This window comes from Microcaecilia unicolor, unplaced genomic scaffold (assembly GCF_901765095.1).
Source record: "Microcaecilia unicolor unplaced genomic scaffold, aMicUni1.1, whole genome shotgun sequence".
In the NCBI taxonomy this organism is placed as follows: Eukaryota; Metazoa; Chordata; class Amphibia; order Gymnophiona; family Siphonopidae; genus Microcaecilia; species Microcaecilia unicolor.
The window spans coordinates 26,008-53,708 of record NW_021963631.1 but is presented as its reverse complement, the minus strand read 5'-3'; the positions used below and the strand labels follow the sequence as shown (position 1 = coordinate 53,708).

At 43.7% G+C, this 27,701-nt stretch overlaps 1 protein-coding gene across 1 annotated transcript; it reads left to right on the top strand.

The window, feature by feature from the left end:
• Positions 1-299: 299 nt before the first annotated feature.
• Positions 300-27,427, top strand: LOC115459524 (zinc finger protein 644-like; the record flags this gene model as incomplete). The annotated part of the gene is made up of 2 exons (XM_030189337.1): positions 300-899; positions 27,333-27,427. Coding segments are annotated over 2 exons (695 nt in total), but the record flags the coding sequence as incomplete, so codon positions are not given.
• Positions 27,428-27,701: the final 274 nt, after the last annotated feature.

Here is a 27,701-nt window from a genome sequence, read left to right as displayed (position 1 = left end):
GATTTTTTAGGTGCCATTTACTGAATCTAGCCCTAAGCCCTATTTGGATTATCATATTGTAGAATAGTAAGTATTCCACTGGTTTGATAGTTTTGTTATTTATATATTATGGTAGTTTCCCTTCTTTTGTGAAATAAATGATGTCTCTGGCAAAACTTGTCTATGATACTAGGTTTTTCTTCATGGTTCTACATAATCGTTCTGGTTGATTTTAGCTATCCACTAACCCATACTTTTGTTTTGTGTGTTTGAAGAGCTCAGAATGTTTTTAAACTGTTGTACCTTTCCTTTTGTTCAAGTTGTAGAGAAATCGGAGAATGCTGCTGAACATACATGTCAACTCTGTGGAGGTTGGTTTGATACTAAAATTGGATTGTCAAATCATGTTCGAGGACACTTAAAAAGGCTTGGTAAAACAAAGTGGGATGCTCACAAGTCTCCAATCTGTGTTCTGAATGAAATGTTGCAGAATGAAGAAAAATATGAAATAATCCTAAAAACATTGAACAAAAAGCGCATTATTCCTAGACCTTTCGTAGCCCAGAAGTTTGCAGCAAGTGATAACTTATCTGCAAATGCTATACCTCTTGAAGCACACCACAATGGCCTAAAGACTGAACCTGTGTCTGTGCAAATGTTTCAGGAAGAAGGGCTGAATTTATCAAATGAATGTGATGAAGCAGTACTACATGGTGAAAAAAGAAATCAGTCCCTTTCGCTGATTGAACTTCTCAAAAATAAAAGATTTGGAGATGAAAGGAGTCTAGATGTTTCCCCTCAGAAGATTTATAATCAAACTGCAAGGAAGAGGTTTGTTCAGAAATGTGTTCTTCCAATAAATGAAGACTGTTCATTAATATATCAACCACAAAAAGCAATGGACTTCACTATACAGTCAGGTAAGTGTTCACTTAAATTTGTTTGCTTTAATTTGAAAGCAATTTACAGTGGTGGAAGATGTTTCTCTACTTTAAAAAGTGCTCTTAAATTGCTCTCATTTTGAGTACTTCAAGATTGTTCATTTCTCTCCATGGCTATGATTGTTTTATTTTAGTAGCTGCAATAACTGATGTTTTATTTCTACATAATGCTCTCTAGTGTATATATCCTTGTCAATTCAGATCCACCATTGGGCTTGTGGTATTAATGACTACATAATTAGGTGCAATCATTGTTTCATAGAAAAAGAAATGGGATATAAGTTAAACAGCAAATCTTAGAACACACTTTGCTTAATTAAAGAATTAATAATAAAGCCACAGAGTAGTAGAAAGATGCTTTCCTTGGATGGAAGAAGGATAGAAAGTGCAGGAAATAAGTAGAGAATGGAAATGGTGGATGGTGACCACCATTTTGCTAAAGACCCCATTTGCGGCAGATATTTGAAGAATTTAAAGAAAGTACATCTTATTTCTTTTCATTTATGCAAAGGTATATTTATTAATATGAGAATTCTATATATTCCAATGCAGTTCTAAAACATTTTAATTGTTGTGTTACGTAGTCCCACTTAAGATGTTAACGCAAAAGCCTGAATGAGTACTTTTTCAGCACTGAAGTAGACAAACTAACATTTGAAAGTCTAGTCTGTTTTACTGTTTTGTTTAAATTGCAAGTTGATGGTAAACCTAACTTGAAAAAATATTAACCTTGTGTTGATGTAGGTCTGTTTCTGTCACGTGCAGTCAAAAAAGGAATTATATTTTATTCACAACTTTTCAAATATTTAGTCAACTACTAAACCCAATATCCCTTTTTCATTAAAGTTGATGTAATCATGTCATTTATATGTGATGGTCATCTTGTGATTCAAATCTTTTTGGAGAAGGCTTTAATCGGTACTATGTTCAAAAATTGTATTTATTTAGTGCATCTGATATACTGCAGAGACCTTCACATAAGCATACAGTGGTTAACAAGTACATTTTTCTATACAGGTACTATTACTGTCATGATGAATGGGCTCAGAAACGTAGAACATTATGACAGATACACGATATGGGCTATCCACTCTGCCGTTCATACCAGTTAGTAAGCTCTACAATTCAGGTACAGTCAGTGCTATGCTGGAGCCGGCTCGCAAGAGCCTGTGGTTAGTTTTTGTGACATTTTGCAAGCCGGTTGTTGAGACAGGGCGAGCTGGTTTGCCTCTCCTCCCCCTGAGTCGCAGGGTCCCATCACACATACCTGAAGGCAGCCGCCCTGGTGATCTAGTGGATTCTTCGGGACAGGAAAGATCCCCAGTCTTTCCTGCCCATTGCCAGCGCTGAACCTCTCGCTGCCACATTTGTCTTTAAAAATGACTGCTGAGACTTCCAGTGGCAGCCTCGCAAGACTTCCACTGGAGGCCGCCCCAAATTGCAGGGCTGGCTGTACCCTGGGAAGACAGCCTGTTGTTAAAAATTTACCAGCACACCACTGGGTACTGTAGTCATCTCCACCACCTTTTCTGAGATGGTGTATCAAGTATCTATCACAATATGATTCTGTAACCAAGGTGGGATAAGGTTTAGAATTTGGAAATATATTTCTAAGCTCTCAGCAGAAACTGCAGGTGTGGATGGGAAAAGTAGTAGAAATGGGGAGCTAATCGACTTCCGGTGGAGCCGAAAAACAACATGGTCGCCGTGAGCCGAGCTCTGTAAGGCCCCCAGGTCCGCAGAAGCGGGACCACCTCCCGAAGAGAACAACATCGGCGAAAGTCAGCGGGAACGCGAGGCAGCGAGCAGAGATCTTTAAAAAACTCCGACGGAGCAGAGAGAGAGGAAAGAGTGACCGCATCGTGGCGAGCTTCAAGATGGCGGCCGCTGCCGGGACGAGCCGCACAGGGAGAGAGCACTGAGAAGGAGTTAGGCGGAGAGCAGCAATAGCGAGCTCCTGCGGTGGCCCTAACGTAGGGTGAAGCAAAGAGCAGAGGCAGGAGCAGTGAAGGCTGGAGAGAAAGGGAGCAAGATTCCCAAGTACGCTACCCCACCCCCCACCCCGTCGTGGTGGAGCAAGCCCACAGTAGCAGCAGGGGAACCCTGCAGAAGACAGGAGGAGAAGGGATCGAGCTGTGGAGCAAGAGAGCAGTTGGAGAAGGGGGGAGAACGCTGTTCTGACCCACAGGGCACTGGGGGAGAAGGAGAACTGAAGTGAAAAGTGGAATTAAAGCTGCCGGGGGAAGAGCCACACACACACACACACCGGTCAAAGAAGAAGTTGAGCTACTGCTTTAAGTGCAGATACTAACTTTGGATTGCAGGTAACAGGAGAATATTAAGCAGCTCCAGAGAGCTGGTGTGGTGGGAAGAATACAGAACATCAAACACTACAACTGAATCAGCATCCATTACCCGAGGGGACAATATTCCAGGCGACACCGGAGGTGGATATATGTTCCTATCTCGCAAGGGGCGATAAGAAGCACAAAGAGCACAGCCACCAGGAGTACAGAGACTGTTTTAATAACATACGCCTGGCTGAAAGAGATATAAAGAATGCCACCGAAAAAGAGTTTGGATAAATTCAGGTACGGAGCAGACCAGGCGGGGAAGGCGAAGCAGGAGGTGGCAGGACCTGCACAGGACGCAGACAAAATGGTTACGATCCCCTCGGACTCCGAAGATGACATCCATAGAGAGACGGAGGAGAATACTGAAGAAATCAGCAAAGCTGATGTGGTGGGATGGTTCAAGGAGCTGAAGGCAGATCTGGAAAGGATACCGAAAGGACATCCAGGGAACACTCAGAGAGATCAGGATGGAGATTAAAGACATGGGGATTCGGGTGCAAGAAATAGAGGATAAGATGGAAACAGTACAGGCTGAAGCTTGGAGGAAACATGTAGAGTCCCAGAAATCAGCAATAGAGATCCAGCAGTTAAAAGATCAGGTGGAGGACCTGGAAAATAGGTCCCGCCAAAATAATTTGCGGTTTAAAGGAATACCAGAGCTGGACATTTTCAGCAATTGCGAGGCGGTGATCCAGGAACTGTGTCAATACGTCTTAAACCCAGAGGGTGAAGCAGGGCAAAGGACCATTAGTTTGCAATGAGTACACCGCAGTGCGGGCTCTCAAAGAGGAACAGCCCCGAGAGATATCATAGCCTGTTTTTTGGATTTCCCTATTAAAGAAAGGATTTTGACAAAGGCAAGGCAACAGAAGGTGATTCACTGGAAAAATTACAAAATAGGAATATACCAGGACTTGGCAGGAATAACGCTGCAGCGTCGAAGAGCAATGGGAGAAGTGACTAGTTACATGAGAACTAATGGGATTAGATATCGCTGGCTCTTCCCCTTTGCAATTTGGCTTACAGTTGAGGGAAAGTCACGAAAGGTGAAGACACCTACAGAAGCATGGGAGACGCTGTGAATGCTGGGATGTAAGGGACTACCAGCGCGGGAGAAACAGCTGCCGGAGAATGAGGAGCCAAGAGCAGATTCGGCATGGCAGATGGCGACCAACAGAGGGAAGAAATCTGACAAAAGCGCCTCCTGAAACTCTAAGGAAAAAAGAGAGAAGATAGACTGGAGATGTATGATATGTTCTATGTTTGGGGTAAACAGTTGGGGGGTGAGATGATTCCTGGGGGGGGGGGGAGTTCTGGGGGGGGGGGGGGGGCGAGACATTTATCCATTGAGGTAAAAGAGAGGGGGGTGGGAGAGACAGGAGTGGGGTATGGGGGCCCGGGGGGTAAGAACGGAGCGATCTTTCTAATTGTCGGACGAACAAGGGTCCGGAGAAAGGAAAGGGAGGGAGGGAGGGAGGGAAAGACAGGGAAATAAGGGGGGTATTTTTGGAGGGAGGAGGGGGATGGGGAAAGGAATAAGGTTAGGATCCTGGAATGTCAATGGGCACAATAACCCAGGGAAAAGAGCAAGGGTAATGAAGAAACTAAACAGGTTGCGATGGGAGGTGGTGATGCTACAGGAGACTCACTTAAGACCCAGGGATGGCTATCTGCTCAGAGGGAAAAGGTATAAAGAGGTAGTGACGCACCAAGCTACAGGGGGGAAGAGGGTGGGGGGAGTGGCCATATTGATAGGACAGACAAGCGGGATAATAATAGAAAAGGAATTTAAAGATACAACAGGGAGATGTGTGGCCTTAAGGGGCCGGATACAGGGAAGGGAGATAACTCTGATCAACATCTAAGCCCCCAACACGGGACATGGGGAGTTTTTCCAGAATCTGTGGGACAAGATCCAAGGATTCATAAGGGGACAGGTGATAATAGGAGGGGATCTCAATATAGCCCCAGATGTGCGGTTGGACCACTCGGGGGGTGGAGGATATCAGTCAAGCTCGGGAAGAAAGGCACTTCAGAGATTCTTGCGACAGTTGGAGTTGGTGGATAGTTGGAGGTTGATATATGGCATGCAGCGGGGATACACCTTTTACTCCCATGCAGCTAGCTCCTATACGAGAATAGACGGGTTGTGGGTGCACCGCAACGGGGTACAGATGATAACAGAGGCAGAAATAGAATCTATACACATTTCTGATCATGCGCCTGTATGGCTTAGCTTGCAGGGATGGGGCTACGGGAAGAGAAACACGATCTGGAAATTGAATAAATCTCTTTTGGGGGAGGAGCAGGTGAGGGAGGAGGTGCAGGCCACTATGCAGGAATATCAATGACACGGGAAGTGAGGGATGGGACCTTGTGGGATGCAATGAAGGCAGTGGTGAGGGGAGTACTGATCAAACGGGGGGCGAGAAAGAAAAGAGAGAGGGGGCAGGCGATGATGTTGATGAGAAGGAGAATGAATAAATTAGAAAAGACCCACCAGAGAAATCCCTCAGCAAGGGTATTGGCTGAACTTAAAAAGACCAGGGGGGAGATGGACCGGGCACAGATGGAGGAGATTGAATATATGAGAATGCGCACGCGTCAGCAGTACTTTGAATTTGCTAACAAATCAAGTGCAATGCTGGCCAGATGTTTGAGGGCTAGGAGGGGCAAGTCAACGATACAGAAAATAAGAGACGAGAAGGGAGGGTGGCGGTATACCGATAAGGACATTGAAGAAGAATTCTTAAAGTACTATAAGGAATTGTACACAGCACCGGAAGGGGAACAGCGGGAGGATATAGCTCGGTACTTAAATCAGATCCCCCTGCGTAAATTAAGTGGGGAGGAGAGTAAGAGGATGGGGGAGCCTATAGGACTAGGAGAAATACAGAGGGTTATTAAAAACCTTCCCAATGGAAAGGCCCCGGGGCTAGATGGGTATATGGCCTGGTTTTATAAATACTTTGAGAGCCTGGTAAGCCCTATGCTAATGAGGGTGGGAAATGGAGTCCTGGAAGGCGAGGAGCTTCCAGGTTCCTTGATGGAGGCGGGAGTGGTAGTCATACCCAAACCGGGAAAAGATCAGACTAGGTGCGGGTCCTACAGACCCATCTCCCTAATAAATGTAGATGCTAAAATTATTGCTAAAGTGTTAGCAAATAGACTGTTACCGAAACTGATCCATATGGATCAAGCGGGATTTATCCCAGGGAGACAAGTGGGGGATAATATTAGGAGGACGCTGCATTTGTTATGGGAAGCTCAAAAAACGGAAGGGGGAATGGCAATATTATCGATGGACGCGGAAAAGACGTTTGATAAGGTAAACTGGGGGGTTTGCGGGAGGTGCTGGATAGGATGGGGCTGGGAGGAAACTTTAGTTTATGGATTGAAGCTTTATATAGGAGCCCGAGAGCCAGCTTGAATATCAATGGGGGGTTATTCTGCCTTTTTCCCAGTAAGTAGGGGGACTAGACAAGGGTGCCCGCTGTCCCCACTTTTGTTTGCCTTATACATAGAGCCGATAGCAGAAAAGATACGAGTGCATCCGGGGCTGAAAGGGATGAGGAGAGGGGAGAGAGAACACCGTATAGCATTATTTGCAGACGATATGTTATTGTATGTGAAGGACCCGGGGAGAAGCTATCGGTGATTCAAGGGATCTTTGAAGAGTATGGTAGATATGCAGGGTTGAAAATAAACACGGAAAAAAGCAAGATTTTGGGAATATCGTTGCATAAAGAGGAAGAGTCAATGGTGAGGGAGAGGTATGAATTTAAATGGACGCCACATAAACTTAGGTATTTGGGGATACAGATACCAGGGAACTTAAACAGAGTATTTCAACTTAATTATGGCTGTTTGCAGGAGCAGATTAGAAATGATTTGTTGAGATGGAAAAATAAATGGCTTTCCTGGTGTGGGAAAATGGCAGTGATTAAAATGAATGTGCTCCCGCGCATATTTTTATTTCAAGCACAGCCTGTAGCGGTACCGAAGCCATTTCTTAGGAGGCTACAAAGCTCCTTAATGAAATTTATATGGGGAAACAAGAAACCGCGACTAGTGCAAAGAATTTTGTGGGGAGGGGAGGGAGAGTGGTCTCAAATCTGGAGTGGTATTACTGGGGAGGTCAAATGAGGATGATCTTAGATTGGGAAAGGGGGATAAAGAAACCGGCGGTACAGGTGGAACAGTCATACTGGCCACAAAGAAGCTTGAGATCACTACTGTGGATGACGGATTCTATAGGGAAAGGGCAGCAGGGGGATAAGAGTCCATATCTATTGCACTTATTAGAATTGTGGGGGAAAATAAGGAAATGGTGGGGGTGGACAGAAGGAGTATCGTCTTTGGCATCCATATGGTGGGAACCCAAGTTCGGGGCGGGCAGGGAAAATGCAGCATTTGCAAGATGGGAGCAGAAGGGAGTGGTGAAATTCAGGGACGTGCTGCATGGGAGTGGAATAATGAGTTTTGAAGAGGTGAGTGCCCGATATAGGATCTCAGAGGCAGAGAGATTTGCATATATGCAATTAAAACATTTTATGGATAAAGAGGGGTGGAAGAGGGGATATCCCAGGGATAAGGAAAGTTTAGAGAATCTGTGGATATTACTGGGGAGAGTCCCAAAACCCATATCGGTTATATACAGATTTCTCCAAGGGGCTGAGGATAAAAAATACCCATTTCAGGAAGCTTGGGAAAGGGATATGAAATACCAATTTACAGAGAGGGAATGGGAAAATATATGTGGGGAAGTACAAAAAGCCTCGGTCTGTGCGTTAATACAGGAAAACGCGTACAAGGTTCTTACAAGATGGTACTATACCCCAGAGAGGCTAAAAAAGATGTACACAGGAGCATCAGATGTGTGTTGGAGATGCAAAAGCCAGAAAAGCACATTTCTACATGTGTGGTGGACATGTGGGAGGGTGGTACCGTTTTGGGAGGCAGTGATGAGAGCGCTGGCCCGCACGATGGGAATATCCTTGGTGTGTGGGCTGCGACAAAGCTTATTAGGAATGTATAATGAGCGAGAAGAGTGGGAGGAAAGTAAATTGATGCGGTGGGGATTGGCAGCGGCTAAGTGCCTCCTCGCGCGCTGCTGGAAATCAGTAGAACCCCCCCCCCCCCCCCCCCCCCCCCCCGAAATTAGAGGATTGGAAGATCAAAGTGAGACTTTTGTGGCATATGGAACTCTTAACAGTATACAGAAGGGAGGGTGAGCTCCGAAGAAAAAGGGGATGGGCAAGACTTCAACAAATGATTGAGGGATTATAAGGGGGCGAGGATACATTCCAGGGAAAGGAGATAGGTAAGAAGGGGGGGAGGGTTTGACTCAGGACAACTGGACTGACGGAGGGGGGGGGAGGGAGGGGAGGGGGTAGATAGGAGGGTAAAGTTTTCACCACCTGTGTTAGTTAAGGAGCAAAAATAAAGCTGGGAATGGTATAGAATGGAACATGGATGGTGGGAATGGTAATAAGAGAATGGAGTGAAAATAGCAAGATGTGTTAATGTGATTTAAAAAAAAAAGGTTAGTGTGACAGCCAATATAGTGGAAAGATGTAAAGAAATGGATCTATATGAGGTGAATACCCGATGGACTGTTTACACAAAGGTTTCAAAGTGTTATCAAAGGTTGTAAAATAAAACATTCAATAAAATTTAAAGTTAAAAAAAAAAAGAAATGGGGAGCTAATCTGTATTGATGTAAGCAGTTGAAAGCTCTTAGTTTTTTTCAGTTCAATGTATTTGAGTTGTAGAGCAAAGTAAAGTTTATAAATTTAGTAAGATTTAATTGCCCTTATGATTTGAACAATAAAAGCCGAGTTTCCACAAACATTTTGCTGTCCAAAAAGGCTGGAACTGTTTGGAAGGATGTACACCTTGATCAAAACCTCCACCACTAAACTTAGAGAATTGGAAAGAGCTGACATGTACTCACTAGAAAAAATCTTGAACAAGTTCTCAATAAGAAAATCTAGATTCAGCTGACTTGATAAAGAAATTGAAGCACCTGCCATAGGGTAATTCAAAGGGAGAATGATGAAGTGAGAAGTGCTGCTGTCTGTTCTGTCATACATGCAAGTCACCCACTTGCCTGGGAAACCATAAAGTTCTTCAAACTGATCACAGAAAGTTTCTGAAGAAAAGAGCTACTGACAGGAATTCTAGAGCAAATACGAAACAGTTTTGCAAGTATGTCAGGAGCTAAAACTATTAAGTAGTACTGGAGCAGATCATAGCTAGACTATTACTTTATCTGAAGAAAATAAGGTAGTAGTGAAGATTCAGCTAGAGAGGTTTGGGGCACAAAACTTGTGATCAGTAGACATTTAAATAAACTGTTGAGAATAAACCTTGTGAGAAGAACCACTAATATTGCTTAGTATATTGTAGGATTTTTATTTATTTTTAGATTTTTTTTTATTTATTGAGTGGAGAAGAAAGGTACTAGTTCATATCAAATTCTGCAGAAGAAAGTAGAAAGGATGCTCTTACAGAACCCATATATCATCAGTGCTACAAAAAGCCAAATTTTCACTTGGAACAAAAGACAGATGGAGTGAGCCCCTTGCCATGGTACATCCAGTCGCCGATAAGTGATAACTCAAAGGACTGAAGGGCCTGGTGTAGAGCCATAGCAAGGAAGCAGGACTACAGAGCTGAACTTGGATCAGGAAGAAGGCCAGGCAAACAGAGATTCCAGAGGCAATAGTCCAGGAGTCTGAGGTCAGAGATATACTTCTGCTGTTATAAAACATTGCCACCATCAGGGCATACTATGTACTGAATTAATGGGATCTACCAAGGGCTTGTCTAACTCCTCAGCAACCACAGGGTTATGTTCCCCTGGTCTTTCCTTGGCACCTTAGTACCTTAGTTGACCTCCCCCCCCCCCCCCCCCCCAGCTCCACACTATATCCACTGAAGGCTTTTGCATATCTATATAAATAATTCTCACCTCAAACATTCTGAAGCTCACTCTGTGGCAGGGAAACACTGAAGCCCTGCACTGTTGGTAGGCTAGGCTGTCAGCACCACTCACTGTCACTCATGCACCACTCACTGTCACTCATAGACCCGCCCTCAGCCATGCCCCTTCCGCACATAATTCGCAACCCCAACGTTCTAATGAAGCTGCAGCTTCCGAGGTGACATAGATCGGAATTTTTCCCCATGAGTGTCTGCCCTGCCCTCACGTCACAACGTGATGTCGAGGGTGTGGGTATGACACTCAGCGAATCGCATCACTCAGCCTACCCCCCCCCCCCCCCACATTGCCACCGCTACCACCCTCCACCACCACCCCCAATGTCGCCGCACCCAGTACTCAAGCCTCCACCACAGATCGCCGCCGCTCCCCCCCCTCCCTCCGTCCGACGTCAGCTGTGTTAAAAAGGAAGTGGGGCACCGCAGGCAGCCATCACCTATCAGCTCTGCATCCTCTACTCCTCTCACGTCACTGCCCCTGCAGTAGAACCCCAACGACATGAGAGGTGAGAGCAGGAAAACCTTGCTAGCGCCCGTTTCATTTGTTTCAGAAACAGGCCTTTCTTACTAGTTTTGTAATAAGATACATCAGTTCAAATAACTGCAAAGAACTGATAATGGAGGCTAAAAAGGAAAGGTTGATGTTTTTGTGTGCTTGGGGCCCTGGCACATCGCTATATTCACAGAACGAAGGGTGGTTTGTTCAGACTGTGCATAAACACAAGTGTTACTAAGCACAAGGGTTCTTAGTATCATATGAACAGATACAGACATCATCTGTTTTAAACCCCTCCATGTTGCTTATTGAAAATGTAATGATCAGGATATACTTTTAAAGAATGTCTATTCCCTCTTAGCAAACTGGTTGAACCTGTTCACTTGGGGGGGGGGGGGGGGGGGCGAGTTTTGATTTTACAAAAAATAAATTAAGTAAACATTTCTCAAAATGATCTGATCACAAAGAAAACAAGGGAACTCATCACATTCTAGACTTAAGGGCCTTGAACAAATTCCTGATAATACAACTTCAAATTGGCTCCCTTGAGCACCTTAATCCTGTTTCTGCAAAAAGGGAACTGACTATACTAATGTTGCTACTAATTGGGTTTCTGCCAGGCACTTGTAACCTGGGTTGGCCACTACTGGAAGCAGGATATTGGGCTAGATTAATCATTGTTCTGACCCAATATGGCTGTTCTTATGAGATACCTGAATCACATGAAATGTTCTCAGATTTATCTTACAGGAGCACCATTTCTAGAATTACATGCATCCCTGTGGCGTAGTGTCTACTTCACAAGTATTCACAAAATGTGTAGTCATTGTAGTATACCTACACAAGCTGGGGGTACACATGTACCCCTATCTAGACAACTGATTAAGAGCACACCTTAGGAAGGGGCCTTGAGCGCTTACTACAAATTACCCTAAATCTCATCTGTTGCCTGTCATTTCAATATTCATACTAGCTCTGCTAGCCATGACTTGGAATAAAAGCTTTTCTTCCCCTCCCTCCCCCTTCCCCCAAAAATATATTTAGTGTCTGTCTTGACAGAAGTAAGGAGGAGCATAGGTGTGACTGTACCAAAAAAAAAAAAGCCTGCCACCCCAGTTTGGGACCATATGCCCAAAATATGAGCAGCCCAGACCTTGGGTGCAAATATGCAAAAAGTGCCCCCAACATCCCCCTGAAGTGGGGATCTCATTTGGTTGCAGGTAGTCCTAGCCCCTGGTGCCGGTTCCACATTACCCACTACTGCTGTTAAGCCACTTCCCAGGACAAGCATTAGTAAAGCAGAGAAAGCCCATAGTCCTTCGTGTATGCCCCTGATATACACTTCCTGTTTGAGGGGATGGGACTGGAAGAGCCTTTAGCAGCATGTGCAAGATGGATGGCTCCGCAGCTTCTTTGTGCTTTATTGCTACTGCCACACATCAAGCCGGAAGCAGCAGTAGCAGAGGATGGTAGCGAACAGAAGAGGTGTGTTGCTGGATTACTAGCAGTTTCGCACCTAACTGCCTGCAGTTAGGTGCAATTATTTATACCAACTATTAAGCTCGCACCTAAGGATAAGCCCAAAACTGTGGACTTACATGTTTAACTGCCGTAATAGAATAACTGCCTTATAGCACACATCATCTCAGCACTTAAATTTAGGTGACCTTTTGGGAATTACTCCTAATATCTGCTATATATCACATTGGGAGAATTCTTTATAAAAGTGGCTCAATTGAACTTGGAGCTGAAGGAATTCATCACATAGAGAGGTGCCTGATAGAGAAGATTCTGTGAAAGAATTGTGTATACTGGAAAATCTTTAGGAAAATCTTGTGAAAAACATCTTTGAAGAGATCCTCACAATCCTTATAGAAGTAAAGACTATAGTTTACACTTAACCAGTGACCTTTACTTATGGTGATGGTGAGTTGAAACCACTTTGCTCATCATGTTTTCTCATTGAACAAAGTCTTAAAGCTCTTCCACAATAGAAGGGCCTTTTAGCAGAATCTCAATACAATATTCAACAGGTTGAGTTGACCAAAAGATAAATACCATCAGAAATAAGTGGATGGGTGTGATGGTACAAGAATGTTTGTTTAATTTGAGGTCTGTCCATCAAAATAAAGAGAGCCAGCTCTCACTCCCAAGATGAGTATAAATTAAGTTCTCATCCAGGAAGACAAATTGCCAAGACAAATATGGAAGATAGGAAAAATAGAATTGGTGTTTCATAGACAAGAACCATCAGGTCCTGTCATCTTTTAGGTTGCCTTCAGGAGTTATGGTAAAATGGCCAATTAAATTAATATGTTCTCCAAAGGTTAATTAGGATGAACTACTAATGAAGATTGAGTGGGAGGACATTGAATATACTTGTAGCAGATATGTAGGGGAAATTGGGAAGAGTAGAGAGTAAGTATTCTGTGTTGACGTAATCTCTGTTTTATTAGTGTATGTGTATATATAATTTATTTTTAAGACCTGAGTGGACCTTGCGATTTGAGCTATAAAGGGAGAGAGGGATTCAGAAACACTCTTTATATAGTTGCAAAGAAGCCTGTTCCGTTATGTTTTCAGTTTTAGTATTGTTCTATCAAACTAAGATGTTTGTTGATCATTTATTTAGCACAAAGATTTTAGCAAAAATCTTCAAAACATTAAACTTTCATTACTGATTGTGTATCCAGAGTAATGAACATAAAATTCACTGAATAAAATGTTTTGTCTAACAGCTGTTTGGTGGTGTGTGTTACCACCTTTTCTTCCTGCTTTCATCAGCAACATAATTTAGTATGGAGTCTTTTACAGTCTTGTGGGTAAAACACTTTAATTACCACTTCACTGATGAAGAGAATTTTAAGTCTTTATTAGGATTTCTTTATTAGGATTTGTTTACCGCCTTTATGAAGGGATTCACTCAAGACAGTGTGCAATAAGAATAAACCAAACATTAGTAATAGACAATTACAGCAGTAAAAACATTCAAATAACAATACAAAGTATGGCATAGTATACTAACAATGCCAACACAATATGTAATGTAACATTTTAATTGACAGTGTAGGGTATAAGCAAAGATGAAATATATAGTTAGGTAAGAGAGTAAGAGGAGTTAGAAAATAGGGTGACAAGTCTAGTTGACAATGTTGTAAGCTTTAAAACTTCTCAGAGTTATTATTTAAATCACAGGATTGTGTTTTGGAGACTAGTATCTGTATTTTTACATAGAAGAACATCTATTCTAATAGCAATATGTTAAAATCCATGGAAGTTTCTGAATTCACTGTTCCTCTCCTTTAAAACTAGATGTATTTAAACACTATATAAACTGACAGTTGCCTTAGGTCACAACATTATATTCAAATTTGATAAAAACATTAATAGAGGGGGACAGTATGGTGTCCAGAGGAGTTATTGGAGAGGAGCAGGAGAGTGAAGATGCCTCTCTAATTTCTCCTGCTGTTACCATCTGCACTGGGAGACTTTGGGCGCAGTTTGGTGATATTAGCAAAAAGAGTCCTGGAACACCTTAAAAGCAAACTCTGCCTGTGGCGTGCAGCTGCAGGGTGTGGCTGAAGGGGCATACCAGGCCCCTTGGAGTACCAAAGAGAGCTAAGAGACTTTGATATGGGGAAAAGAGGAGGGCTTAGTCTACGGATGCTGTAACTATGAGTACTCCGTTGTGGGGTCCTATGGATAAACAAATTATGCTGTTCTTGGGACTGGACAAGATGGTCTGTCTATCTCTCCTGAAGAGGCTTCTATAAGCTCACCCGAGAGAACACCCCTACCCCCAATGCCTATCACTCCCTTACTGAGCTCCCTCCGATACAATGCCAGCTGGAATTAAGAGGAAAAGAAGGGTGGTTCTCAAAAGTAGTAGCTGAAAAGGTAAGAAGAAAGAGGTAAGATTTCATAAAGTACAAGAGCGCAGAAAGAGGAAGTCAGGTGACAATATCTAGAAAAGCTAAAAGAGGCTGGTAGGGTAGTTAGGAAAGCAAAGATGCAAATGGAAGAAAAAATAGGCAGTACAGTAAAACAGGGGGACCAATACATTTTTTAGATACGTTAGTGATAAGAGAGCGTGCAAAAGTGGCATTTTGACCCTCAAAGGTGAAGGGGAGGAATAAGTAGAAGCTAATAAATATAAGGCGTAATTGCTTAACAGATATTTCTGTTCAGCAGAAGGGCCTGAAGCAGGGCCATAAAAGATGAACACAAATAGGAATGGAGGTGTGGTAAACCCTGAACAATTTTCAGAGGACTATATTCATGAGGAGCTAGCTAAACTAAAGATGGACAAACCAATGGGGCTGAAGGAACTTAGGAAAGTTTGCGCAGTTCCACTGGCTGACTTCTTCAGTGCTTCTCTAGAGTCAGGAATGGTCCGAGAGGATACGAGAAGGGCAGATGTGGTCCCTCTCCACAAAAATGAAAGTAAGAGGTTGGGAGCTACAGGCTGGTAAGTCTGACTTCTGTGGCAAGTAAATTAATGGAAACACTTCTAAAACAGAAAATATTTAAGTTTCTGGAATCCAGTGGCGTTTGGGACCTGAATCAACATGGTTTCACTAAAGGCAGGCAGGTGTTATCAGACAAACCTGATTGATTTCTTTGATTGGGTGACCAGAGAGTTGAATCAAGGGAGAGCACTAGATGTGGTATATTTAGATTTTAGCAAAACCTTTGACATAGTTCCGCATAGATGACTAATACTGAATGCCCTCTGTATTGGCCCTAAAGTGACAGACTGGGTTAGGAACTGGTTGAGTTGAAGGCAACAGAGAGTAGTGGTAAATAGACATCAGTCTGAGGAAAAAGTGTTACCAGTGTTGTATCGTGCGGTTCTTGGGCCGGTTCTTTAACATTTTTTTAAGCGATATTACTGAGCAGCTGTCTGGTAAGGTTTGCCTCTTTGCGGATCAAATAGGATAGACACTCCTGATAGTAGTGTTAATAACATGAAGAAGGACCTAGCGAAGCTTGAAGAATGGTCTGGAATTTGGCAGCTAAGATTTATTGCTAAAAAAATGCAGGATTATGCAATTTAGGCTGCAAAAACCTGAGGGAATGGTAGAATGTAAGGGGTGAAGAACTTTTGTGATGATCTTAAGGTGACCAAATAAGTAGAAAAGTTGACGGCAAAAGCTAGAAGGATGCTTGGGTGCTTAGGGAGTGGAATGGCCAGTAGGAAAAAGGAGGTGACAATGCCCCTGTTTAAGACTCTGGTAAGACCTCATTTAGACAGTTATGTATAGTTTTGAAGACCACACCTTCAAAAGAATATAAACAAGATGGAGTCGATCCAGAGGTCCGTGATCTTCATCATAAAACTTATAGACTTAAAGATCTTCATTCATATATATATATATATATATATATATATATATATATATATATATATATATATATATATACACACACACACACACTTTGGAAGAAAGGCAGGAATGTATAGGAGGCAAGTCTTTCAATTGAAAGAAAGCTCTGGAATGAGGGGGCATAGGAAAGGTATAAGGGGATAGATTCAGAAGTAACCTGAGGAAATACTTCTTCAGGGAAAGGGTGGTGAATTCATGAAATGGCCTCCTGTTGGAGGTGAAAACTGTATCTGAATTCAAGAAAGTTTGGTTAAGTATATAGGATCGCTAAGGGAGAGGAAGGGATAGATTGCATGGATGGGGGTTTATCCTTTCAGACTCTGATTTCCTATACCAGTTTCATAGGCTTGCACTCTGTGATAGAGTCACATCCAGGATAGTTGGGTTAAGGCAGTTTGTCTGAAATACAAGTCCCAGAAGGCATTGCAGACAAGGAGCCAGGGGGTGAGATGAAAAACCCGGACTGGACTCCTAGCTGCAATAGGGGAAGATATGGGTGTAAGCTGGCAGGACATGTAGATTGGCTGCCACTAGGGGGAAAGAGAGATAGGAAACCCTGTGTGCAGGAGCTTATCATTAGTCTGATGCTCAACTCAGCTGGTATGTGTGTGGGGGAAGCTAATGGAAGGAGAATGATTGGTTGTGGTAGCAGAAGCCAGGGATTGATTAGGCAGGTGGGAAGGAGTCCCAGGGAGGAGAGAAGCAGAAGGAGAGAAGAGGGTAGAGTGAAGCAGATGCAGGGTGAAATCCCTTGGGTGCGAGAAAGTCCCAAAAGTATTTGCAGGCTGAAAACCCTTGGGTAATAGAGGTCCCTAAAGTATTGAGTCTACCAGTGAGGCTGATGTAAAGGGGAATCCCTAAAGTATGGAACCCCTCCTGAAGGTGAAGAGTAGAAGGTAGAAACTGCTGCTTGGTGATTTAACTGTGATGATGAACTGAATGAACTGCTTCTATTTGGAATTGAACTTCTGTTTATTGTGCACTGGATAAAGAGCCCAGACTGGAGCTGGCTGTGAGCCTGTATTGAATCCTGGTATGTGCTGATAGCCTACTGCTTAAAGGGGACTATTTGCCACACACTTTCAGGTGGCTTACATGTGCTTAAGATTGAAGGTGAATGCTGCTGTTGGAACTGTGTATCAGGTCTACTAGAAACCTGCATGGAATAAAGTCCTTAAGATTGAAGTTGCTGGTGGACATTTATTTCTTGACTGTACCGGGAGCCTGTGGCTGGAGGAGATTGTTCTATCCTTGGCTGCACCTAGAGGTGCCTGGTTACAACTCATAGAATCAGCTAAGCTCATGGATTCAGCCGGGTTTTCCCTTTCAGACACTGAACGCCTTAGTCCAAATCAACTGGCCTTACCATCTCAAATTTAGCTGGCTAAACACTCCTAGCCTTCACCTCTCTGAATCCACTTCTTTTCATTTCCCAAAATGAGCTGGGTTTCGCTTCCTACAACTGGCTGAACATCAGTTTACAAAATCAATTGTGCTTCACATGTCAGAATAATCTGTTTCTCTCCTCACTCGTATGCACTGATGCTCATAAAACCAGCTGGTCTGCTGTGTGCTGAACCAACTCGGCTGCTTCTCATGAAGTCAAGTAGGACTGTAGCTTTTAGATTTAGCTGAACTGCTGCACTCAGAATCAACTGGACTGCTGCTTACAAAGCAGCTTGTTGATTCTTCACTGCATCATCTACACCACTGTTGACAGAATCATCAGGACCTCAGTTCACAAAACTGCCTATGCTGCAGCTCACAGACTCAGCTGACCTGCGCCTCACAGACTCAGCTGGCCTTCAACACACAGAATCACTTGTGCTGCTCTTTGCTTATTCAGTAGTGTTTTAGCCTTGCAGAATAAGTTATTCTGTAGCTTCATGAGGTTAGTAGTGTTTTCTGCTTCATCAGCTGCTAACTACTCACTGTGCTTCATCTTCTCCATAGTCACCTGCAAATCTATCCCTCAGGATTTCCTAAGGTCGAGATTTGCAGTGTCTGCTCGCCTTTCCCTTTATTGTAGAGGCTGTGGTTTTTAGACTTTCTGTGTCTTCTGACCTTGCGAATCTCAGTATCTGAGATCCAACTTTTGAACCTTGTTAAATTTCCTCAATCTCACAATATAAGGTGAATTTTATCCTCTTAGTAGTAGCTGTACTTCAGACTGGTATATCACCCTCAAAATATGACTTACCTTTTAGCATAACATAATCAGCTATTCTTCAGACTTGAAGTCTCCACCATATGTCTCCATAGCAGTATCGGATGTTCTTCAGTCTCATTTAAAGTTTTTCATTCTCACAGTGGCAGTTATTCTCAGGCTTGCCTCCCAATATTCTGCATTAGCCCTTCCAAGTCATGCCTAGCACTCGGTGTCTGCTGAACTTTGGCCTTTCAGTATCTTGGTTGACACAACCTCTTTATGTTAATGGGTTTCTTTTATGCTTTAATTTCTTCCTCTGTCCTACAGCTTCCCAAGGCTGTTAGTTAAGCTTGTTAGGCTTTAGACTTCTACTCCCACTCTGTTGTGAACTGTTTTGTTACATCCCACAAGTTCTGGACTGTTCTGGTAGGACACTAATGAGAAATTGTCTTATCTGATAACTTTTCTTCCTTTAGTTCTGCCAGACCAGTCCAGAAAGCCACCTTCCTGGATTCTTACATTGCTTGCTTCTTTTATAGGTTGTTATCCTTTTCATTACACAGTCTGTTCTGCCTTTACTTTATTTGATGATGTTCAAGCGGTCCCACATTCACTGCCACATGCAGGTTGTTTATGGTGATGATGTGAGTACTATGCATTGGTGGGCCAAAAAATAAAAAGATGGTGGACCAGGAAATGCTGATTTGTGTGATCAAAAACAAAGTAGACCAGCTGTGACAGCAACAGATGAGTCTCGCACAAGAAAGGTTGACAAATTCGTGCTGTGAGGATTCGGAGAGTTCTGGCAGGCCTTCGTGGTCTGAGGAGCCAGAGTCGTGTGCAGAATTACCACAGGATCTGGATGATCCCTCCGCGGTGATGGATTTTCCACCGTGATGAGCTGCCAGCGCTTATTTCAGATGCCCTACAGGTCATAAGTACATAAGTAATGCCATACTGGGAAAAGACCAAGGGTCCATCGAGCCCAGCATCCTGTCCACGACAGCGGCCAATCCAGGCCAAGGGCACCTGGCAAGCTTCCCAAACGTACAGAGAGCCTGACAGTGGCACGGCCTCCTCTCTGAATCCTAGGATGGCTAGTACCAAAAAGCCTGCTCAAGCCTTTCCTTTGCACGACTCCACCCAAGAGCTTATTTCTGCTCAGTGGGCTGACCCCGAGGGACCTTTGAAAGTTTCCAGGGCTATGGGGCAATTATACCCTCTGCGTGAGGAGCATTTGGCTCGCTTTGCTATGCCTAAAGTGGATGCCCCAGTCACAGCTGTGACAAAGAGAACTACATTCCCTGTTGAAGGAGGTGTTGCCCTGAAGGATATTCAAGACCGTAGACTGGAATCAGCACTTAAACGGTCATTTGAAATTGCAGGTCTCACTATTCGGGTGTCTGCATGCAGTTGTTATGCTGCTAGAGCCTGCCTGGCTTGGTTGCAACAGGCAGTGGAACAGCCCGGTGATGGAGCGGAGCCCTTCTCGGATGTCAGCCTTGTCCTTTTTGGCTGATGCCCTTTATAATATTGTCAGAGCTTCAGCTAAACAAATGGCAGTAGCAGTGGCGGCTCGCCATCTTATTTGGCTACGACATTGAGCAGCGGACATGGCCTCTAAGCAAAGGTTGGTGAAGTTGCCCTTTCAAGGCCTTCTCCTATTTGGTGAGGAGTTGAAAAAAAATTTTGTTAAAGGCCTGGGTGATCCTAAACCCCAGCGCTTGCCCGAAGATAGGCCGAGGCCTTCCTCCAAGGGCCAGGCGGTCCACTCCTCTTATAGACCTCGCTTCCGTGGCGTTCTGTTGGGTTCACTTCTCGTGCCTGTTTTTCAGCAGAAGAACTCCTTTCGCTCGGACAAGCGTTCCGCAGCCACCGGCTCTAGACCTGGAGTTCAGGGGCGACCCTCTCAATGATGGTGCGCCGGCCCCCTCCTCGCTTCCTGTCATCGGAGGACGTCTTTCCCTCTTTGCCGAGGAGTGGGCCAATATTTCCTCAGATCAGTGGGTTATGGACCTGATCAGAGATGGCTACAGAATAGAATTCAACGCCCCAGTAAGAGACATGTTTGTGGAGTCCCGATGCGGTTCTGCCGCCAAACGGGCGGCGGTAGAGGAGACTTTGCAAGATCTGATTCAGTTAGGGGCCGTGTCCCTGGTACCTCCCGCCGAACACGGCTACAGCCGATACTCCATCTACTTTGTGGTGCCGCGAAAAGGTGGGTCTTTTCGCCCTATTCTGGACTTAAAAGAATTAAACAAGTCCCTGAGAGTGCGGCATTTCCACATGGAAACCCTGCGCTCCGTCATTGCTGCGGTACAGCCAGGAGAGTTTCTCACGTCTCTAGACCTACTACTACTACTTAGCATTTCTATAGCGCTACTAGGGTTACGCAGCGCTGTACAAGTTAAAACATGGGGAAGGACCGTCCCTGCTCAAGAGAGCTTACAATCTAAAGGTAACAAACTGCACATACCAATTTGGCCCCCGCACCAGAAGTTTCTGAGGTTTGCGGTGTTGGGAAATCATTTCCAGTTCCGGGCCTTGCCTTTTGGCCTCGCCACAGCTCCTCGAACCTTTTCGAAGGTAATGGTGGTAGTAGCTGCTTTGCTCAGGCGAGAAGGTATCAGGGTTCACCCGTACCTAGACGACTGGCTCATCAGAGCAGACTCTGTAACAGAGAACTATCAAGCTACAGCCAGAGTGGTCTCAGTACTTCAATCTCTAGGCTGGGTCGTCAATATGGCCAAAAGTCACCTGACCCCCTCGCAATCTCTAGAATATTTGGGGGCCAGGTTCGACACAGACTCGGGCTATGTATACCTACCCGAGCTAAGGTGGTGCAAGCTTCAGAATCAGGTCCGTCTGCTCCTGAGGATGCCCCGCCCGCGAGCTTGGGACATTGTCCAGCTGCTGGGATCGATGACAGCCACATTGGAAGTGGTGCCCTGGGCAAGAGCGCACCTGAGACCTCTACAGTATTCCCTACTTCAAAGATGGTCTCCAGTTTCTCAGGATTATCAATGCATACTTTCTTGGCTCCCTGCGGCCCGACTCAGCATGGAGTGGTGGCTCTCAGACAGCATGCTGCGGTGAGGAATGCCGCTGGCGCTCCCCGATTGGTGTCTAGTAGTGACAGATGCCAGCCTGAAGGGCTGGGGCGCACATTGCAAGGGGAAGCATGCCCAGGGTCTATGTACACCCGAGGAGTCAGAGTGGTCCATCAACCGCCTGGTGTTGAAAGCGGTGTTTCAGGCGCTTCTGGCCTTTCAAGTGACCCTGGAAGGATTGGCTGTCAGAGTGATGTCGGACAACACGACAGCAGTGGCCTACAGAAATCGACAAGGCGGCACTCAGTGCAGTGCACTGGCCGCGCAGGCCAAACAGATTTGCCACTGGGCTGAGCTGCATCTTCAGTTTCTGTCGGCAGCTCACATTGCAGGTCAGAGCAACGTGCAAGCCGATTATCTAAGCAGGCGTCAGATCAATCCAGCAGAATGGGAACTAGCAGACGAAGTATTCCTGCAGATATGTGCCAAATGGGGCAAGCCAGTGAGGGATCTTATGGCGACAAGTTCAAATGCCAAAGTCCCGTGCTTCTTCAGCAGACTGAGAGATCCTCGCTCGGCAGGGTTGGATGCCTTGACTCAGCCCTGGCCTCCGAGCCTACTATATGTGTTCCCTCCGTGGCCCTTGATAGGCGCATGCTCCTGCGGATTCGGCTGCACCCAGGAGAAGTGGTCCTCATCGCCCCGGATTGGCCCAGGAGACCTTGGTATGTGGACCTCCAACAGATGCTAGTGGAGGCTCCCCTTCCTTTACCTCTGGTACCGAACCTGTTGTCACAGGGCCTGGTAGCCATGGAGGACGCCTGCCGCTTTGGTCTTATGGCATGGCGATTGAGAGGGCGCAATTGAGGGACAAAGGCTATTCAAACACAGTCATTTCCACTCTCCTGCAGGCCCGCAAGCGTTCCACTTCCGTGGCTTATGCCAGGATTTGGCGCCAGTTTGAGTCTTGGTGTGCTTCAAAAGCGATCACACCCATGCGGGCTCCTATCTCGCCGATTCTGGACTTTTTGCAGGATGGTGTACAAAAAGGCTTGGCCTATAATTCCCTGCAGGTGCAAGTGGCAGTGTTGGCCTCCCTTCATGGTAAGGTTGAAGGCGTGTCTTTAGCTGCTCATCCAGATGTGGCACGGTTTCTTAGTGGGGTGCTTCGGCTCCGGCCTTCCGTACGAGCACCCTGTCCAGCTTGGAACCTGGGGCTAGTTTTGGAGGCCCTGCAGGCTTCTCCTTTTGAGCCACTTCGGCGAGCATTGGAGAAAGATTTGACACTAAAGGCCGTTTTTTCTTGTGGCCATTACTTCGGCGTCAGAGCTCCAGGCGCTGTCCTGTAGAGACCCATTTCTGCAATTCTCAGAGTCTGGGGTCACGGTTCGGACTGTGCCTTCCTTCATGCCTAAGGTGGTTTCAGTGTTTCACCTAAACCAGCCTATTTTCTTGCCCTCCTTTGATAAGGAGGAGTTTCCAGAATCTTTTGGGCAGTTGCCACCTGTTGGATGTGCGCAGGACTCTGCTGCAGTATCTGCGAGTTACTATCTCTTTCAGGATCTATGATCATCTGTTTGTTTTGCTATCAGGTCCTCGCAGAGGGTCTCCAGCGTCTAAAGCCACTATTGCCCGCTGGCTCAAAGAAACTATCTTTTCAGCTTATCTGCTTGCCGGCCGGTCTCCGCCTCTAGCCTTTAAGGCGCATTCTACCAGAGCGATTTCTTCCTCTTGGGCTGAAACTGGAGCACTCTCTCGTCAAGAGATATGCAGTGCAGCAACATGGGCTTCTAAGCTCTCTTTTGCCCGACATTACAGGCTGGATGTGGCTGCTAGGAGGGATGCGCGTTTTGGAGCACAAGTGCTAGCGCGTGGTGTGACCTGTTCCAACCCTATATAGGGATTGCTTTGTTACATCCCATTCGTAATGGCTTCATCTGCTTGATGACAAGGAAGGGAAAATTAGGTTCTTACCTTGGTAATTTTCTTTCGTTTAGTCATAGCAGATGAAGCCATGAGCCCTCCCTGTATGATTGTCTGTATGCTGTGAATCTGTTTCAGGTTCTGTTCTTGTTTCCTGAAGTTCCTTCCTTGGGAGAAAGTTGGAAAACAGTCTTCAGGATTCATGTTCACTTATAGGAGGATGAGTCCATTCCCTCCAGTTTATGTTTTGGAGGATGTTTATTCCCTCCAGGAGGTTGCGTGTATCCCCTCCAGTTATACAATAAGGAAGACGAGTTTATTCCCTCCAGGAGGATGTGTTCATTCCCTCCTTTTGAGTTCATGCCCTTGTTAAGGGGCCATCGTTCGCTGTGAGGAAAGTTCATGTTATTCCCATTGTGGTTTGCCATACTGCTTTGGAAGCTTCAAATACTGAAGAGGCAGTGGAGCTGGCTGGCCATGAGGCACTGTGAAAAGTTGAGTGCTCTCTATCTCCCCTGCTGGTTGATGGACACAACCCATACATAATGGCTTCATTTTGCTTTGACTAAAGGAAGAAAATTACCAAGGTAAGAACCTAATTTTCTCTTACTGACACACTTGGCATGCAACAGTGAATTAGAATTAGAATTTCTGACTGTTGAAGGATTCTCTCCATCACGGCACATTGTTTAAATCACACAGATTAGTGCTGTTTGCATGCTTCCATTTCACAAATAATAACAATTAGCCTTATCAAACAGACACTTCTCACCGAGATGAAGGATGAGATTTCAGAGAACAAGTGAACACCAATATCATGTCAGTGCTACCATCTGTTGATGAATTATGGAAGTAGAGGCATTACTTTTCATTTAACCTTCGTATGTGCATTTGTATTGATGTTTCTCCCTTTGGGCAAACTTGGAAAAGCAGTTCATAAGCTATAGTACATGTTACAATAAAAATGTATGTATATTGTTTATAGATGTGTACACTATTGTGCATTGCCTAAGGAAAGTTAAGTGTAAAAACTATTCATAGATCACGTGTCTCTCTCACCTACACATACATTCATATATGTGACCATCTCTGGGAAAAAAGTGACTAAAGTTACCATAACCAAAATAATGAGTCTTTAATGAATTATTTTAGAGCAAAGAATTTGTAATACAGCAATCCAAAGCCTATCCTTCTATGTGAAAAAAAAATAAAAAAGTTACAGAAATTCAAATGTGACTTTTTTCAGACAACTTGTGGACACATGACATAAAAATTGGCCACTAACATTTAGGATTCACTACATTAGTCACCTTTTCTCAGAGGTGGCCATATATATGTATGTATGAACGTGACCAAGATTTTGAAACTAGAACTCTGGGCATACACACTTTTACACAAAACCTACATAAAGTTTTTGTAATTTTATCTTTAAGAAGCACTATATACTATACTATACTATACTAGGAGTTTTGTATGCCTTTATTTTTCCAAATAGATTCATAGCGGTCTATAGTAAATAACAGAAGCTCCAATAATGAGGAATTCACAATCTAAATCAACGTAATAATACTTATAAAAATATAATACAACAAAAACAAGATTAAGTTTAAAATCAGAAATTCTTAAAAGTCAGAGTGTTACTTGAACAAATCAGTTTTTCGCATTTTCCTAAAAGGAAAAATAAGAAGGCACAAACTTCAAGTCAAGAGGCAGTTTATTCCATACTCTAGCCCCATGAAAAGGAAAGGTAACTTCAAAAATAGATTTAAGCAGAGTTTTTAAAGAAGAAAAGCCTAGTTTCAAAGTTCTTAAGAAACCTAGGGCCCTAGGGGCCTATTTACTAAGGTGCACTAGTGTTTTTAACACATGCTATCCCTTGTAGATGACCGTAGGAATATTATAGGCATCTACACGGTTAGTGCAGGTTAATGCCTTAGCGTATGCCAAAACGCTAGCACACCTCTAGTGTGGCTTAGTAACAGGGCCTCTAATTTTCTGTCCATAGATGGAAACATAGCAAATTACTTAAACCCTCAGAATTTAAACCAAATATTGATTTCAGTATTATTAAGTCGATAAGTTTACGTATCGTCGGTCAAGTGAAAATCTGTAAGAAATGAGATACACTATCAAAACGTCCAATGCCACTTATTAGCCTAATAGCAGTGTTCTGCATCAGCTGTAAATGATTTAACAATTAAAATCTGAGAATAAAGTGAATTACAGTAATCCAATTGTGGTAATGAAGCCACTTGTGCTATAGTTCTGAAATCTTCTTTCACTAACAAAGATCTTAATGCCCGTAACTGTCGGAGCTTGAAAATGAATCTTTTACAAAGAAATAACTGTTTAAAACAGATTTTCTTTACAATTTCTTAGGTGCTTTTTTTTTTCTTGTTTTTTTGTCTTTGTTTTATTAGACATTCTTATTTTGATAGTTATTTTTTATTTAAACTGTTATTTGATTTGCTATCTTAGGTGTTCCAGTCGTGCTTACTCAGGTTGTCAAGTAGTAACAAGGGTACTGGCTAGATCTATTAAAAGATGCTACCACATTAGCATGTGCTGCATTGCTGTTTGCTGCAGGTCCTGTTTTTTTACATTGGGACCTGTTTTCTAGTAAGGCACACTAACATAGCAGAGCACTTCAGTAAATCTGACCCTATAAATATTTTCAAGGTGCTAAAATAGGTAGTGCAATTTTGAACAGGATGAAATCACTTTCTAAGTTAGCATTTTTCTCTGCTGATTCAGGACTTAGAATGTGCAGTACGAAGAGCATTTGTTTTCAGTGTACCAAGCCCTGGAAAACTGCACCTTTCTGCTGCAGCCCCAGAGAGGCTTAAAAGGCCTTTGAGTCACGGAGAAAATAACTTTGACCATGTCTCTTGTTTAGGTTATTTTGTCCTATATGTTAAGTCTGTATATCCTAGATGCCTTATAACTTGCAAATTTGTGAGAGGACAGTTTCAATTCAGCTTTAATGACAATTATAGTAAGCTTTGTGTTAATTATCCTACTTAATGCAAGTCTAATTTCTAATGAATAAATAGAGGAGTGTGGTAGCCGTGTTAGTCCACTCTTAAGGTTATCAATAGAAATCAAACAAAATAAAACATGGAAAAGAAAATAAGATGATACCTTTTTTATTGGACATAATTTAATACATTTCTTGATTAGCTTTCGAAAGTTGCCCTTCTTCGTCAGATCGGAAATAAGCAAATGTCTCATTTGCTTATTTCCGATCTGACGAAGAAGGGCAACCTTCGAAAGCTAATCAAGAAATGTATTAAGTTATGTCCAATAAAAAAGGTATCATCTTATTTTCTTTTCCATGTTTTATTTTGTTTGATTTCTATTGATAACCTAATGAATAAATGAATGTGTACATTACCTGCCATCTGTGTTGATTTTTATTTGTATTTTTCATCTCTAACAGAGTGGTTTACATGATGATTCTGCCTTTGTTGAAATTCACAGTCAATTAGAAAGTAAGGGTGTCCTTTTACCAAGCTGCGGGAAAAAGGGTCCTGTGCTAGCGGTGGGGGCGATTTTTCCTGTGCGCCAGGGCCCTTTTTACCTCGGCAGGTAAAAAGATCCCAAACGCACATGGCCATGCAGTAAGAGAACTCTTAACTGCATGGCCATATGACGGGGAGCCCTTACCACTATCCTTTGAAGTGGTAATAAGGGCTCCTGTGCTAACCCGGTGGTAACCGTCAGCATTCCTGATTACTGCCGGGTTACCGCTGCGCAAGCCATTTCCAGGGGTTTCTTTTCCCCAAAAAAATGGCACGCACTTGGGGTGGTACTACCGCTGGTAGCCACATTGAACTTAGGTAGTACCAGAAAAGCAAGCAGTAAGCCTGCGTTGGGCTTACCACCGCTCTGTAAAAGGGCCCCTAAGAGCAGGAGAATATGTGAGTGCTACAGTGGTAAATCTGTGATTGTGATGACCTTGTTTATAACATGAGCTTTTATATAGACTGAATGTGTATATTTAAAGTCATGGTTTTTTGTGTGTGTGTGTGTGGTTTTTTTTTTTAAGCATTAGACTGTAAGCAGAAGAAGTCTAAATCACGCTCGGGGAGTAAGAAAAAAGTGCTGCCATTACCTCTCAGTTCTGATGACGTTACATACTGAGGTGCAGGTATGTACTATGAGCTTGGTCAGTTATACTTCTGTAGTTTCTGCAATTTGATGCTATTAACTGTGGTTAAGAGCTTACAATGTTTGTCAGTTTGCAATATATTCCTGGCTGCTGGTGAATCAAAATTGGCAGTGTGTTGTCTGAGTCATGATATATTGCACTAGCAAAACCTAGGTTTGACATTAAAACTTCAAACCGTATTAAAATGTTATCTTATATGAGAAATCACAATTTAAGATTCTTGAATTTCCCAAAAGTAAAATGATA